Source organism: Leptodactylus fuscus, chromosome 4, assembly GCF_031893055.1.
Source record: "Leptodactylus fuscus isolate aLepFus1 chromosome 4, aLepFus1.hap2, whole genome shotgun sequence".
Classification (NCBI taxonomy): domain Eukaryota; kingdom Metazoa; phylum Chordata; class Amphibia; order Anura; family Leptodactylidae; genus Leptodactylus; species Leptodactylus fuscus.
The window spans coordinates 224,996,938-225,014,973 of NC_134268.1; the positions used below are offsets into that span (position 1 = coordinate 224,996,938).

At 47.3% G+C, this 18,036-nt stretch overlaps 1 protein-coding gene across 1 annotated transcript; it reads left to right on the top strand.

The window, feature by feature from the left end:
- Positions 1-1,438: 1,438 nt before the first annotated feature.
- Positions 1,439-15,864, top strand: LOC142201069 (uncharacterized). The gene is given in 5 exon segments (XM_075271901.1): positions 1,439-1,481; positions 5,449-5,575; positions 5,665-5,742; positions 9,941-11,910; positions 11,913-15,864. Coding segments are annotated over 5 exon segments (3,408 nt in total). The 5' UTR covers positions 1,439-1,472; the 3' UTR covers positions 13,137-15,864.
- The last annotated feature ends 2,172 nt before the right edge of the window (positions 15,865-18,036 follow it).

Genomic DNA, 18,036 nt, shown 5'->3' on the forward strand with positions numbered 1-18,036 from the left:
TGGTCTCTCGTACTGATCACGGCTCCTATATACTGTATACTGGTCTCTCGTACTGATCACCGCTCCTATCACTTGCTCCTTGTACATCTTTTACTCTGATTGTCGCACGTCGTAACTTTAGGTTAAAAAGAGTCTGAGGGACTTGTTTGGAGGGGGGTGGGGTTAATTATTAAGGGGCTGGAATAACCACAGAAAGGGCGGAGCTAGCCACATCTTGGGCGGGGTTATGTGATGTCGGGTCTTAACGAAGAACCTTCTACTGTCTTAGGTCTGGCTCATTGGTGAACAGCACAGCGCTTGTACCCAGTCCACGGTCCTTCTCATCATCTTCTTCATGAACGTTGTCTCCTAACATAACACCACACAACACAATACACGACACGTGCAATCTGAGGTCAGTACGAGAGGCGCACAAGCCATGAGCAGTATACAGTATATAGGAGCTAGTGACCTCACCGGTAAGTGACACCCTGGTCGCCCATAACTATACAATACATATGATCCCTATAAACAGTACTATATACACAGTATTCACTATCACTATGTACTATATACACAGCATATACAGTATTATCACTAAACACTATATACACACTATATACTATCACTATACACTATGTACTATCCAGTATACACTATATACACACTATACACACTGTATACACACTATATACACACAGTATACACAGTATATACTATCACTACACACTATATACTATCACTAACCACTATGTACTATCCAGTATACACTATATACACACTATACACACCGTATACACACTATATACACACAGTATATACTATCACTACACACTATATACGATCACTATACACTATGTACTATCCAGTATACACACTATATACGATCACTATACACTATATACACACTATACACACCGTATACACACTATATACACACTATGTACACAGTATATACACACTATATACGATCACTATACACTATGTACTATCCAGTATACACTATATACACACTATATACTATCACTACACACTATATACGATCACTATACACTATGTACTATCCAGTATACACACTATATACGATCACTATACACTATATACACACTATACACACCGTATACACACTATGTACACAGTATATACACACTATATACTATCACTATACACTATGTACTATGCAGTATACACTATATACACTATCACTACACACTATATACACACTCTATACACTATCACCAGGTTCACCTCATTCTATACAGAGTATCACACAACAGAATCACAGCCCAAAGCCATGACGTCACATGACTCCAGGCTCGCTGCATTGTGGGCGTGTCTTGATGATGGTCGCGGGTGGTGCCGGGAGTTGTAGTTCAGCTAATAGACTTGTGACGTTAGCAGAGGGTGGTAAAGACTGCATCTCCCAGCATGCCTCCACATCCGCTCTATCACTGCCGGAAGTGGCTGCGGCTGAACTTAGTCAGAGCGGCGCCATGGAGCGGGTGAGTGTGCGGGAGACGGGGCCGTGTCATCACGTGACATCTACCTGTCTCCCCCCCCCACCAGGAGCTGACCATCATAACACGTGACAGCTACCTGTCCTCCCCCCACCGGGGACTGACCATCACATCACATCACATGACAGCTAACCCACCCCCAGGAGCTGACCATCACATGACACCTACCTGCCCCCTCCCCCCCACCAGGAGCTGACCATCATATCACGTGACACTTAACCCCTCCCCCCAGGAGCTGACCATCACATCACATGACAGCTACCTGACCTGACATGACCCTTTAGTGATGTAATGAGGGGAGGAGCTGACCCTTTAGTGATGTAATGAGGGGGAGGAGCTGAACCTTTAGTGATGTAATGAGGGGAGGAGCTGACCCTTTAGTGATGTAATGAGGGGAGGAGCTGACCCTTTAGTGATGTAATGAGGGGAGGAGCTGACCCTTTAGTAATGTACTGAGGGGGAGGAGCTGACCCTTTAGTGATGTTATGCGGGGAGGAGCTGACCCTTTAGAGATGTAATGAGGGGGAGGAGCTGACCCTTTAGTAATGTTATGCGGGGAGGAGCTGACCCCTTAGTGATATAATGAGGGGGAGGAGCTGACCCCTTAGTGATATAATGAGGGGGAGGAGCTGACCCCTTAGTTATATAATGAGGGGGAGGAGCTGACCCTTTAGTGATGTAATGAGGGGGAGGAGCTGACCCCTTAGTTATATAATGAGGGGGAGGAGCTGACCCTTTAGAGATGTAATGAGGGGGAGGAGCTGAACCTTTAGTGATGTAATGAGGGGAGGAGCTGACCCTTTAGTGATGTAATGAGGGGGAGGAACTGACCCCTTAGTTATATAATGAGGGGGAGGAGCTGACCCTTTAGAGATGTAATGAGGGGGAGGAGCTGAACCTTTAGTGATGTAATGAGGGGGAGGAGCTGAACCTTTAGTGATGTAATGAGGGGAGGAGCTGACCCTTTAGTAATGTTATGAGGGGGAGGAGCTGACCCTTTAGTGATGTAATGAGGGGGAGGAGCTGACCCTTTAGAGATGTAATGAGGGGGAGGAACTGAACCTTTCGTAATGTAATGAGGGGGAGGAGCTGACCCTTTAGTGATGTAATGAGGGGGAGGAACTGACCCTTTAGAGATGTAATGAGGGGGAGGAGCTGACCCTTTAGAGATGTAATGAGGGGGAGGAACTGAACCTTTCGTAATGTAATGAGGGGGAGGAGCTGACCCTTTAGTAATGTTATGAGGGGAGGAGCTGACCCTTTAGTGATGTAATGAGGGGAGGAGCTGACCCTTTAGTGATGTAATGAGGGAAGGAGCTGACCCTTTAGTGATGTAATGAGGGGGAGGAGCTGACCCTTTAGTGATGTAATGAGGGGGAGGAGCTGACCCTTTAGTGATGTAATGAGGGGGAGGAGCTGACCCTTTAGTGATGTAATGAGGGGGAGGAGCTGACCCTTTAGTGATGTAATGAGGGGGAGGAGCTGACCCTTTAGTGATGTAATGAGGGGGAGGAGCTGACCCTTTAGTGATGTAATGAGGGGGAGGAGCTGACCCTTTAGTGATGTAATGAGGGGAGGAGCTGACCCTTTAGTGATGTAATGAGGGGAGGAGCTGACCCTTTAGTAATGTAATGAGGGGGAGGAGCTGACCCTTTAGTAATGTTATGCGGGGAGGAGCTGACCCTTTAGAGATGTAATGAGGGGGAGGAGCTGACCCTTTAGTAATGTTATGCGGGGAGGAGCTGACCCCTTAGTGATATAATGAGGGGGAGGAGCTGACCCCTTAGTGATATAATGAGGGGGAGGAGCTGACCCCTTAGTTATATAATGAGGGGGAGGAGCTGACCCTTTAGTGATGTAATGAGGGGGAGGAGCTGACCCCTTAGTTATATAATGAGGGGGAGGAGCTGACCCTTTAGAGATGTAATGAGGGGGAGGAGCTGAACCTTTAGTGATGTAATGAGGGGAGGAGCTGACCCTTTAGTGATGTAATGAGGGGGAGGAACTGACCCCTTAGTTATATAATGAGGGGGAGGAGCTGACCCCTTAGTTATATAATGAGGGGGAGGAGCTGACCCTTTAGAGATGTAATGAGGGGGAGGAGCTGAACCTTTAGTGATGTAATGAGGGGGAGGAGCTGAACCTTTAGTGATGTAATGAGGGGAGGAGCTGACCCTTTAGTAATGTTATGAGGGGGAGGAGCTGACCCTTTAGTGATGTAATGAGGGGGAGGAACTGAACCTTTCGTAATGTAATGAGGGGGAGGAGCTGACCCTTTAGTGATGTAATGAGGGGGAGGAGCTGAACCTTTAGAGATGTAATGAGGGGGAGGAACTGAACCTTTCGTAATGTAATGAGGGGGAGGAGCTGACCCTTTAGTAATGTTATGAGGGGAGGAGCTGACCCTTTAGTGATGTAATGAGGGGAGGAGCTGACCCTTTAGTGATGTAATGAGGGAAGGAGCTGACCCTTTAGTGATGTAATGAGGGGGAGGAGCTGACCCTTTAGTGATGTAATGAGGGGGAGGAGCTGACCCTTTAGTGATGTAATGAGGGGGAGGAGCTGACCCTTTAGTGATGTAATGAGGGGGAGGAGCTGACCCTTTAGTGATGTAATGAGGGGGAGGAGCTGACCCTTTAGTGATGTAATGAGGGGGAGGAGCTGACCCTTTAGTGATGTAATGAGGGGAGGAGCTGACCCTTTAGTAATGTAATGAGGGGGAGGAGCTGACCCTTTAGTAATGTTATGCGGGGAGGAGCTGACCCCTTAGTGATATAATGAGGGGGAGGAGCTGACCCCTTAGTTATATAATGAGGGGGAGGAGCTGACCCTTTAGTGATGTAATGAGGGGGAGGAGCTGACCCCTTAGTTATATAATGAGGGGGAGGAGCTGACCCTTTAGTGATGTAATGAGGGGGAGGAGCTGACCCCTTAGTTATATAATGAGGGGGAGGAGCTGACCCTTTAGAGATGTAATGAGGGGGAGGAGCTGAACCTTTAGTGATGTAATGAGGGGAGGAGCTGACCCTTTAGTAATGTTATGAGGGGAGGAGCTGACCCTTTAGTGATGTAATGAGGGGGAGGAGCTGACCCCTTAGTTATATAATGAGGGGGAGGAGCTGAACCTTTAGAGATGTAATGAGGGGGAGGAGCTGAACCTTTAGAGATGTAATGAGGGGGAGGAGCTGAACCTTTAGAGATGTAATGAGGGGGAGGAACTGAACCTTTCGTAATGTAATGAGGGGGAGGAGCTGACCCTTTAGTAATGTTATGAGGGGAGGAGCTGACCCTTTAGTGATGTAATGAGGGGAGGAGCTGACCCTTTAGTGATGTAATGAGGGAAGGAGCTGACCCTTTAGTGATGTAATGAGGGGGAGGAGCTGACCCTTTAGTGATGTAATGAGGGGGAGGAGCTGACCCTTTAGTGATGTAATGAGGGGGAGGAGCTGACCCTTTAGTGATGTAATGAGGGGGAGGAGCTGACCCTTTAGTGATGTAATGAGGGGGAGGAGCTGACCCTTTAGTGATGTAATGAGGGGGAGTAGCTGACCCTTTAGTGATGTAATGAGGGGGAGGAGCTGACCCTTCATGACTAAGTTGGTAGTAAGTAGGAGTGGCGGCCGCAGTCCATTACACTATGGGGGGCCCTGAGAGGGCTGTTATATAATATGGGAGTAGTTGGTGAGATTTCTTTTCACTTGGGGGGGGGAGGGGTTACTTGAACATGTTGGGCAGCAGTGGTGCGGGGGCCCCGCTCTGCGGGAATCTGATAGCTCCGCCCTCCATCAGGCGCTTAGGATTGAGCATTCATTCTCTCCAGCATTGCACCATTTACCCCCTCACCTAAATATTGTAATAGCCTCAATGCCTGACAGTGTACAGCCCCTGAGGGTGAGGTGTACGGGCGTCCCTGCCCCGCACTCCTTGCTGATGGATTCTCTCGCTCTTCCAGGCTCTGGTGACATTTGAGGATGTCGCCGTCTATTTCACAAGAAGAGAATGGGAGACGCTGAATGAGGAGCAGAAGACTCTGTACAAGGAGGTGATGAACGACAACTACCAGATGATCCTGTCTCTCAGTGAGTGCCCCCCCCACATAGTACACCCCTGAGGGATTAGAGGAAGGGGTGCACAGAGTCTATTCACTAATCACTGTCTATTCCTACAGACCGTCCTGACATCATACAGAATATTGATCTGGGATATGAGCCGTACATCCAGAGCCACACCGAGGGAGACAGCGCAGGTACCAGACTACAGACCTATAACTACTCCTGGATTATACTCCAGAGCTGCGCTCACTATTCTGCTGGTCATTGTGTACATACATTACATTACTTATCCTGTATTATACTCCAGAGCTGCGCTCACTATTCTGCTGGTACAGTCACTGTGTACATACATTACATTACTTATCCTGTATTATACTCCAGAGCTGCGCTCACTATTCTGCTGGTACAGTCACTGTGTACATACATTACATTACTTATCCTGTATTATACTCCGGAGCTGCGCTCACTATTCTGCTGGTACAGTCACTGTGTACATACATTACATTACTTATCCTGTATTATACTCCAGAGCTGCGCTCACTATTCTGCTGGTACAGTCACTGTGTACATACATTACATTACTTATCCTGTATTATACTCCAGAGCTGCGCTCACTATTCTGCTGGTACAGTCACTGTATATACATTACATTACTTATCCTGTATTATACCCCAGAGCTGCGCTCACTATTCTGCTGGTACAGTCACTGTGTACATACATTACATTACTTATCCTGTATTATACTCCAGAGCTGCGCTCACTATTCTGCTGGTGTAGTCACTGTGTACATACATTACATTACTTATCCTGTATTATACTCCAGAGCTGTGCTCACTATTCTGCTGGTGCAGTCACTGTGTACATACATTACATTACTTATCCTGTATTATACTCCAGAGCTGCGCTCACTATTCTGCTGGTGTAGTCACTGTGTACATACATTACATTACTTATCCTGTATTATACTCCAGAGCTGTGCTCACTATTCTGCTGGTGCAGTCACTGTGTACATACATTACATTACTTATCCTGTATTATACTCCAGAGCTGTGCTCACTATTCTGCTGGTACAGTCACTGTGTACATACATTACATTACTTATCCTGTATTATACTCCAGAGCTGCGCTCACTATTCTGCTGGTGCAGTCACTGTGTACATACATTACATATCCTGTATTATACTCCAGAGCTGCGCTCACTATTCTGCTAGTGTAGTCACTGTGTACATACATTATATATCCTGTATTATACTCCAGAGCTGCGCTCACTATTCTGCTGGTACAGTCACTGTGTACATACATTACATTACTTATCCTGTATTATACTCCAGAGCTGCGCTCACTATTCTGCTGGTACAGTCACTGTGTACATACATTATATATCCTGTATTATACTCCAGAGCTGCGCTCACTATTCTGCTGGTGCAGTCACTGTGTACATACATTACATTACTTATCCTGTATTATACTCCAGAGCTGCGCTCACTATTCTGCTGGTACAGTCACTGTGTACATACATTACATTACTTATCCTGTATTATACTCCAGAGCTGCGCTCACTATTCTGCTGGTACAGTCACTGTGTACATACATTACATTACTTATCCTGTATTATACTCCAGAGCTGCGCTCACTATTCTGCTGGTACAGTCACTGTGTACATACATTACATTACTTATCCTGTATTATACTCCAGAGCTGCGCTCACTATTCTGCTGGTGCAGTCACTGTGTACATACATTACATTACTTATCCTGTATCATACTCCAGAGCTGCGCTCACTATTCTGCTGGTGCAGTCACTGTGTACATACATTACATTACTTATCCTGTATTATACTCCAGAGCTGCGCTCACTATACTGCTGGTACAGTCACTGTGTACATACATTACATTACTTATCCTGTATCATACTCCAGAGCTGCGCTCACTATTCTGCTGGTGCAGTCACTGTGTACATACATTACATTACTTATCCTGTATCATACTCCAGAGCTGCGCTCACTATTCTGCTGGTACAGTCACTGTGTACATACATTACATTACTTATCCTGTATCATACTCCAGAGCTGCGCTCACTATTCTGCTTGTGCAGTCACTGTGTACATACATTACATTACTTATCCTGTATTATACTCCAGAGCTGCGCTCACTATTGTGCTGGTGCAGTCACTGTGTACATACATTACATTACTTATTCTGTATTATACTCCAGAGCTGCGCTCACTATTCTGCTGGTACAGTCACTGTGTACATACATTACATTACATATCCTGTATTATACTCCAGAGCTGCGCTCACTATTCTGCTGGTGCAGTCACTGTGTACATACATTACATTACTTATCCTGTATTATACCCCAGAGCTGCGCTCACTATTCTGCTGGTACAGTCACTGTGTACATACATTACATTACTTATCCTGTATTATACTCCAGAGCTGCGCTCTCTATTCTGCTGGTACAGTCACTGTGTACATACATTATATATCCTGTATTATACTCCAGAGCTGCGCTCTCTATTCTGCTGGTACAGTCACTGTGTACATACATTACATTACTTATCCTGTATTATACTCCAGAGCTGCGCTCACTATTCTGCTGGTGCAGTCACTGTGTACATACATTACATTACTTATCCTGTATTATACTCCAGAGCTGCGCTCACTGTTCTGCTGGTGCAGTCACTGTACATACATTACATATCCTGTATTATACTCCAGAGCTGCGCTCACTATTCTGCTGGTGCAGTCACTGTGTACATACATTACATTACTTATCCTGTATTATACTCCAGAGCTGCACTCACTATTCTGCTGGTGCAGTCACTGTGTACATACATTACATTACTTATCCTGTATTATACTCCAGAGCTGCACTCACTATTCTGCTGGTGCAGTCACTGTGTACATACATTACATTACTTATCCTGTATTATACTCCAGAGCTGCGCTCACTGTTCTGCTGGTACAGTCACTGTGTACATACATTACATATCCTGTATTATACCCCAGAGCTGCACTCACTATTCTGCTGTTGCGGTCACTGTGTACATACATTACATTACTTATCCTGTATTATACCCCAGAGCTGCACTCACTATTCTGCTGGTACAGTCACTGTACATACATTACATATCCTGTATTATACTCCAGAGCTGCGCTCACTATTCTGCTGGTGCAGTCACTGTGTACATACATTACATTACTTATCCTGTATTATACTCCAGAGCTGCACTCACTATTCTGCTGGTGCAGTCACTGTGTACATACATTACATTACTTATCCTGTATTATACTCCAGAGCTGCACTCACTATTCTGCTGGTGCAGTCACTGTGTACATACATTACATTACTTATCCTGTATTATACTCCAGAGCTGCGCTCACTGTTCTGCTGGTACAGTCACTGTGTACATACATTACATATCCTGTATTATACCCCAGAGCTGCACTCACTATTCTGCTGTTGCGGTCACTGTGTACATACATTACATTACTTATCCTGTATTATACTCCAGAGCTGCGCTCACTATTCTGCTGGTGCAGTCACTGTGTACATACATTACATTACTTATCCTGTATTATACTCCAGAGCTGCGCTCACTGTTCTGCTGGTGCAGTCACTGTGTACATACATTACATTACTTATCTTGTATTATACTCCAGAGCTGTGCTCACTATTCTGCTGGTGCAGTCACTGTGTACATACATTACATTACTTATCCTGTATTATACTCCAGAGCTGCGCTCACTATTCTGCTGGTGCAGTCACTGTGTACATACATTACATTACTTATCCTGTATTATACTCCAGAGCTGCGCTCACTATTCTGCTGGTGCAGTCACTATGTACATACATTACATTACTTATCCTGTATTATACTCCAGAGCTGCGCTCACTATTCTGCTGGTGCAGTCACTGTGTACATACATTACATTACTTATCCTGTATTATACTCCAGAGCTGCGCTCACTATTCTGCTGGTACAGTCACTGTGTACATACATTACATTACTTATCCTGTATTGTACTCCAGAGCTGCGCTCACTATTCTGCAGGACGTGAGTGCAGTGTAAGTCTTTAGCTTGAGGTGAGATCCTTTCTGCAGGTCTTGTCTTAGGTGTTTCTTCGGCTGTAGATTTCTGGATATTTGTCACTTTGGTTCTTCGCCATATCCAGCAGTGACCGGTTCCACTCACCATTATATTGGGTTCTGATGCTGGAGAATGTGGGCGGAGTTATATATATATTGCAGGGAGATATATATATATATATATATATATATTGTAGGCAGAGCTATATATTGTAGGCGGAGCTATATGTATATATTGTAGGCGGAGCTATATATAGTGATCATTATGCTGAACCTTATCTTTATTCTTTTATCTGAAAGGTTTTTGGCAAGAGAAGGAGGAGGAGGGATCTTCATTCCTGCAAAGCTGCGGTGACGAGACAAGCAGTAGATCTGAGGCTCCGGTGAAGAGGACGCGGCGATATCCCCGAGTGAACCCCATCAGGTGGATCAAGAAGGACAAGAAAAAGAAAAGTCATCTTAGTCGTTCTTCTCTCCGGGTATCAAAGAGATCTGAGGAGAAGAAGTCACTCAGCAGAGATCATCAAGTCAGAACCTTCCCGGAGAGAAGTCACTGTGAGCCCTCCACCTCTCAAGACTCTGCAAGAAACCTTCAGTCACTCACTGAGGAACGCTTTGACCTGAGTTCTGAGGCTGGGTCTGATGACCACAGAAACCCTGCGGCCACACGTGAGACATACAAGAACCTTTCAGATGGAAGCCATCCAAGGAGAGACACAAGGAACTGGGAAGATCCTACAGAAGGTTTTCATTTAGTACCCAATATGGAGGATGACAAAGACTTAGGACCTAATGGAGATCCTGACAAATTCAAAGATGTTCAGGTATGCGAAATCTCCAATGCTCTGACGGAAGACAATAGTGAGAGCCCCAACAAGATGGGATCCCCAAAAACCAGAACTGGGAAGGAAAGAAGATCTCCAGCTACAAAGAAGAACCCATCCCGCTGCAAGAAAGGCAAACATGTGAAGTTCAGTGACGTGGTCACCATGATTCTCATTGAGCAGAATTCTGATGGTGTGCCGGGTGAAGTGAAGCAGCGGAGCACATGTCTGCCCATCTGCAGAAGGGGAAACGAGGACGACCAGAAGAAGGAAGTGGATCAGTGTTGCACCGGGCATGAGGTAAAAGACAGAACATATCAGGGTCAGGACACTCTACCTGGGAATGTCGCAGCATCTAAGGAAGCAAGGAAGAGAATGTCTGATGAGAGGGAACCTTCCCATCCAGAGACAACGAAATGCAGCAAGAAGAAGATTGTAGGAGGAATAGAAACATCCCAGCGAGTCTCGGAGCCTGAAGCATTGTCTTCAGCCGTAACACAAGGACACAATCTCGGCAGAAGTGAGGTAAACGAGACTGGAAACTGTAAAGAAACATGTCCTCCCGAGATGAAGAGCGAAGATGAAAAGGTAGACACGTTCTTGGGACCACCACACGTAAACAATGAGGAGACAGTCACAAAATATTACTCCTGCTCTAAATGTGGTAAAGTCACCCACTGGTCAAAGGAGAACCTAGAAAGGTCCATCGCCCACATGTGCAGAAAATGTGACCGGCAGAAGAGCGATAGTTCAGCAGCTGATGGTGACCAAGCCTTCGGGACACAATACCTCACTACAAGCCCTGGGTTCGATGAAAGTCTCCAACCAGTGAATCCTAGTATGGAGATCTTAGATGGTTCTGCTCAACCGAAGACACAAAGAATCCTATCAGCCGAGAAAAAGCAACATCAACGCAAAGGGAAGAATGACAAGACCACCGAAAATCCAGGAAGTCTTGTCACTGCCAGTGATCGGAGAACAGGAGCCAAAAGTCATCACCACAAGAAGCCTCCAAAAATATGTGAAAATGTAAATGAATCCAAGACAAGTCAAAACCCTGGAGCAATCCTGGAGACTAAGCTGAAGACGCTCACAGGGTCCGCAGCCAACAATGGTCCCGCTGCCGATACGTCACCTCTGTGCTTGGATTCCAGATGGAACGCAACTGGTACAAAGGATAAGAAAGTGTCCTCCAAATCTTCTTCTGAGCACCTCAAAAAGACTGGAGACAGCCGAGAACATGAAGTCTGCACAAAAAGTGAAGAAGGTCTTATAGTAGAGCAAAGAAGTGATCTCCCAAGCTTTAGTCAGCAGAAGAGACTGACTAATGGCAGCCCCAGCGTGCTTCAGAAGACCCAGAGCCATGCTACTTATAGGGGCAACCATATAATGAACCCTAAAAATCTCATATCTGAGCAAGACAGCACCAAATGTGGCAAGAGTCTAGCACGGCGTGCCAACCCCAGAACCCTGGTGAGGGTGGGGAGAAGAATTGTGCTCCACATATGAAGAAGTGCAAGCATCCTCTGGAAGAGATAAAGCCCATCCTGTGTAAACATTGCGGGAAATTCTCCACCCTGATGCAGCCTGGCAGTGGACCCCCTGGAGAGCACCCCTACTCCTGCCAAGAATGCGGGAAATCTTTGCAAGATGGTGGATACCTTCAGACTCATGTGAGGTTGCACCCAAAGAAGTTGAAGACCCTAACTAAATCTTCAACCAGCAACACATCTTCTGTTGATACTTCATCTCCAGGCCTGGATTCCAGTTGCAACCGAGTTGCCAAAAAGCATAAAAAAGTGGCTTCTAAATTTTCAGCTGAGCAACCTCGAAAGACCGACGACAACAAAGAACACGAGGAACATTCTAATGAGCAGACAAAACCTCCCAACAGCAGCCTCAGCTTGCTCCATAAAACCCAGGAGTCTCATAATACTGCTCTGAAGACGAGTCCTATGTACAGGAACAACATTAGAAAACGTGGAGGTATCGTGGACCCTGACAAGCCCAAATGTGATAAAGACCGTGCCAAATGTGGCCAGAGCCTGGCTAAGCCTGTACCGCTGGAGAACACGGCTGAGGGTGATGGGAAGAGTTGTCGTCTACAGCTGAAGAAGAAGCGCAAGCAAAATCTGGAAGAGATGGAGCCATTCCAGTGTAAAGATTGTGGGAAGATCTTCACCCGTCACTTCACTCTGCGACAGCACCGTACGCTACACACCGGAGAGCGCCCCTACTCCTGTAAAGAATGCGGTAAATCCTTCCGAGACGGTGGATACCTTAAAGTTCACATGAGGTTGCACACGAAGGAGAAACCCTACACTTGTTTGGAGTGCGGTAAGTGCTTTGGTCAGAACTCTGCTCTGGTGGTGCACCAAAGGACACATACAGATGAGAGGCCCTTCCAGTGTCGTGAGTGCGGCAAAAGCTTTAGTGACCGCTCCACCTTGCGGCATCACCAGATGATTCACACCGGGGAGAAACCATTCACATGTTCGTTTTGTGGGAAGAAGTTCACCCAGCAGGCGCATGTGAAGCGCCATGAGAAGATGCACACCGGGGAGAGGCCGTTTGGGTGCTCAATGTGCGAAAAGAGGTTTATTGACCGCACAAAACTGAGAAAACATGAGATCATCCATAACCGAGGAAAGCTCTGTGAGCCCAAGAACTGACCCCAGCCCAATAACCTAACTGCATGCATTATAATAGGGCGCCTCAGGACTGATCTCCATTATGGCGCCTCTGCACTTAACCGCGTTTTAAGGAAATCTATATTTTTGTACTTATTTATATCAAATCATGAACCTTCTAGAACAAATCATGCCCTAGTAACCAGATCATACACCGAACTGCAAAAGGGTAACAATGTTCTGACTTTCAGGCTCAGATCTCCCCATCCACTATAGCTTGGAACGTGAGACTCCCATCATCTCCCCATCTTATAGACAATCATCTCGGCTATCTCATACATAGATGTGATGCTCATCATAGATGCTCATCTCTTCTCTCAGCAACCCTAAAAGGCTTTTTGAAACTTTTCACTCCTTACTCACACCCAAGGTGCAGATGCCATTCACAGACCTTAGTGCTGATGACCTGGCCACTTATTTCCATGATAAAATTGATAAAATCCGTCAGGAAATAACTGCTCAAGCCCCAGGTGGCATTGACCCCCTCACCTACCATAGTACTGATCTCCTCACCTACCATAGTACTGATCCCCTCACCTACCATAGTACTGATCCCCTCACCTACCATAGTAATGATCACATCACCTACCATAGTACTGATCCCCTCACCTACCATAGTACTGATCCCCTCACCTACCATAGTACTGATCCCCTCACCTACCATGGTAATGATCCCCTCACCAGCCGCACTTCAGTCTGTCCATTCTCATCTTTTGAACCTGTTACAGAAGAGGAAGTCTCCCAGCTACTTTCTTCATCTCGCCCTACAACCTGCAGCAGTGACCCCTTCCCCTTGCACCTTCTCCAATCTCTGTCCCTGCTGTCACGACTTACCTTACTATAATATTTAACCTCTCTCTTCTGGAATCTTCCTATCCTTCATGCTGTTATAACTCCGCTATTGATAAAACCCACCCTGGACCCGTCCTGTGCTGCTAACTACCGACCCGTCTCCCCTTCATCTCTAAACTCTTGGAACGCCTGGTCTATTCTCGTTTAATCCGTTATCTCTCTGATAACTCTCTGCTTGACCCCTTACAATCTGGCTTCCGCGCTCTGCACTCTACTGAAACGGCTCTCACAAAAGTCTCCAATGATCTCCTGATGGCTAAATCCAATGGTGACTTCTCTCTTCTTATTCTTCTGGACCTCTCTGCAGCTTTTGACACTGTTGACCATCATCTCCTCCTCACTATGCTCCGCTCAGTCGGCCTCATGGACACTGCGCTCTCCTGGTTCTCCTCTTATCTCTCAGACCGCACTTTCAGTCTATCATTTGCGGGCTCTGTTTCCTCCCCTCTTTCCCTTGCTGTTGGGGTTCCTCAGGGCTCGGTCCTAGGCCCCCTGCTCTTTTCTCTCTATACAGCCCCCATTGGACAAACCATTGCCAGATTTGGCTTCAGGTACCATCTTTATGCTGATGACACCCAATTATACACATCTTCCTGTGACATCACCCCTGCACTCATACAGAACACCAGTGACTGTCTCTCTGCTGTCTCTAATATCATGTCCTCGCTCTATCTGAAACTAAATCTCTCTAAGACTGAACTACTGCTGTTTCCACCATCTAATAGATCTGTCCCTGATATATCCATTGCAGTCTCAGGCCTTACTATAACTCCTAGGCAGTAGGCCCGCTGCCTCGGGGTCATGTGTGACACAGACCTTTCCTTCACCCCTCATATTGAATCACTCGCACGTTCATGTCACCTCCACCTCAAAAACATCTCCAGAATACACCCTTTCCTTACCAGAGATACACTAAAGACACTTATTGTCTCTCTGATTCATTCTCGCCTTGACTACTGTAACTCCTTACTAATCCGTCTTCCCCTCACTAAACTCTCCCCTCTACAATCTATTCTGAATGCAGCGGCTCATCTATCAGGCTAGACCAGGGGTCCTCAAACTGCGGCCCGCCAGGCACTTCTGTCTGGCCCCGCCGACAATGCCAGCAGGCGTGCATTTATAATGATGCTCCTGGGGAGCTCGGGCCAGGCCATGGAGCGCACTTCACTTTACCTATTGGAGGGCACCGCTCCTGATGTCTGTGCGACCTGCTCTTCCTCTGGCCCACTGTTTAAAAAGTTTGAGGACCACTGGTTTAGACACTACAGCGAGGCCTCCGGTCTGTGTCGATCACTATGGCAATGCCTCCGGTCTGTGCCGGTCACTACGGCGAGGCCTCCGGTCTGTGCCAGTCACTACGGCAATGCCTCCGGTCTGTGCCGGTCACTACAGCGAGGCCTCCAGTCTGTGCCGGTCACTACGGCGAGGCCTCCGGTCTGTGCCGGTCACTACTGAGAGGCCTCTGGTCTGTGGCACTCGCTACAGCGAGGCCTCCGGTCTGTGAAGGTCAATACGGCGAGGCCTCTGGTGTGTGCCGGTCACTACGGCGAGGCCTCCGGTCTGTGCCAGTCACTACGGCAATGCCTCCGGTCTGTGCCGGTCACTACAGCGAGGCCTCTGGTCTGTGCTGGTCACTACGGCGAGGCCTCTGGTCTGTGCCGGTCACTACGGCGAGGCCTCCGGTCTGTGAAGGTCACTACGGCGAGGCCTCCGGTCTGTGAAGGTCACTACGGTGAGGCCTCTGGTCTGTGCCGGTCACTACGGCGAGGCCTCCGGTCTGTGCCGGTCACTACAGCGAGGCCTCCGGTCTGTGCCGGTCACTACAGCGAGGCCTCCGGTCTGTGCCGGTCACTACAGCGAGGCCTCCGGTCTGTGCCGGTCACTACAGCGAGGCCTCCGGTCTGTGCCGGTCACTACAGCGAGGCCTCCGGTCTGTGCCGGTCACTACATTGGCTGCCTATTCATTATAGAATACAATATAAAGTTCTCCCCCTCCCCCACAAGGCTCTCCATAATGCCGCACCTCCATACATTTCCTCCCTCATCTCTGTCTACCGCCCAACCCGTGCTCTCCGCTCACTCAATGACCTAACACTTCCATCCTCTATTATCAGAACCTCCCCCGCTCGTATACAAGACTTCTCCCGAGCTGCACCACTTCTCTGGAATGCTCTACCCCGGACAATCAGAGGAACTCCCAATTTCTACAGTTTCAAACACAAACTAAAGACGCATCTTATCAGACAAGCCTATCACTATGTCTAACGTAAACCCTTCCCCCTCCTCTGTCCCCGCCCCCACATTACCCCACATGATATGATGTCATCTCAGGATAACTTTATAGGTCCGAGCTCCATCCACATGTTACAGGACACGACTGGTGACGGCTCATAAAGTCTTATGTCTGTGTAATGACAGTCACCTCTATTACAGAAGGGTCTGACCCCTGTATAAGCAATGCCGCCTCTGCTACCTCCTGTGTCACCCCCTCTACCTCATAGATTGTAAGCTCTTGTGAGCAGGGCCCTCAGTCCCAGTGTGTGAAATGATTCTCTCTGTAATGTATCTGTCTGTCTGTATCTGACCCTACAAATTGTACAGCGCTGCCGAATATGTTGGCGCTATAGAAATAAAATGTATTATTATTATTATGTGACTTGTAACTATGTAGAATATGATCAGTTCTGCAGATTCTTCTCATTGTTACTGTTTTGCTCCTGATGGTAGAATCTTCTTCTTGTCTATGACAACCTGTCTTCACATTCCCCGATAGCTCAGGGTGTTATTAGTGAGAGGTCATTGGCTCATATCGATCAGCCATGAAGATTTCCCAAGAAAAGAGAAGCAGTCTCTTCCAAGAAAACCAAGTGAAACCTAATTTCAGAAAACCGCCAAACTGTATCACGTGAGCCCCAGGACAGTGGGAAGATTATGAGATGAAGTCCGTCCATCCATTCAGAAGCCAAGAGGTGACGTCTAGGCAAAATATCAGAGTCAACAAGCTGTCTCGTTGCAAGGCAAACACGGCAGTGGAGGCGACTCATAATAGTGAGATCACAGACGTCCAGGCAAACACCAAGCAATGCACATTACACAAGTCTGGAATGGGGGCCTATGGTCACAGACAGAAACATGAAACCTATCCTGAGAAGAAGACTGTCCCTACTGAGACACATGGAGGAGACTCTGTTATGTCCCTACTGTGACACATGGAGGAGACTCTGTTATGTCCCTACTGTGACACATGGAGGAGCTCTGTTATGTCCCTACTGTGACACATGGAGGAGCTCTTTTATGTCCCTACTGTGACACATGGAGGGGGCTCTGTTATGTCCCTACTGTGACACATGGAGGGGGCTCTGTTATGTCCCTACTGAGACACATGGAGGGGGCTCTGTTATGTCCCTACTGTGACACATGGCGGAGCTCTTTTATGTCCCTACTGTGACACATGGAGGGGGCTCTGTTATGTCCCTACTGAGACACATGGAGGGGGCTCTGTTATGTCCCTACTGTGACACATGGAGGAGCTCTTTTATGTCCCTACTGAGACACATGGAGGAGCTCTGTTATGTCCCTACTGTGACACATGGAGGGGGCTCTGTTATGTCCCTACTGTGACACATGGAGGAGCTCTGTTATGTCCCTACTGTGACACATGGAGGGGGCTCTGTTATGTTCTGGGTCTTGTATCTGTGCAGGGTACAAGGAAATCTCGAGACTATCCAGAAATGTGCTGCCCAGTGTCAGAAAGCTTGGCCTCAGCCGCAGGTCCTGGGTCTGGTAACAGGAGAATGACCCAAAACACACAAGAATGGCTGAGAGGAGAACATTGGACTATTCTGAAGGGGCTTCTAAGGGCCCGTACCTATATACTATGGAAGGAGCTGAAACATGTCGTCTGGAGAAGGCCCCTTCACCCCCGAGACACCTGGAGCAGAGGAGCGGCCCAAAATCCCTGGTGGGAGGGGCAGAAGTGTCACTGACAGTTACAGGAATTGTCTGATCGCAGCGATTGCCCCAAAAGGAG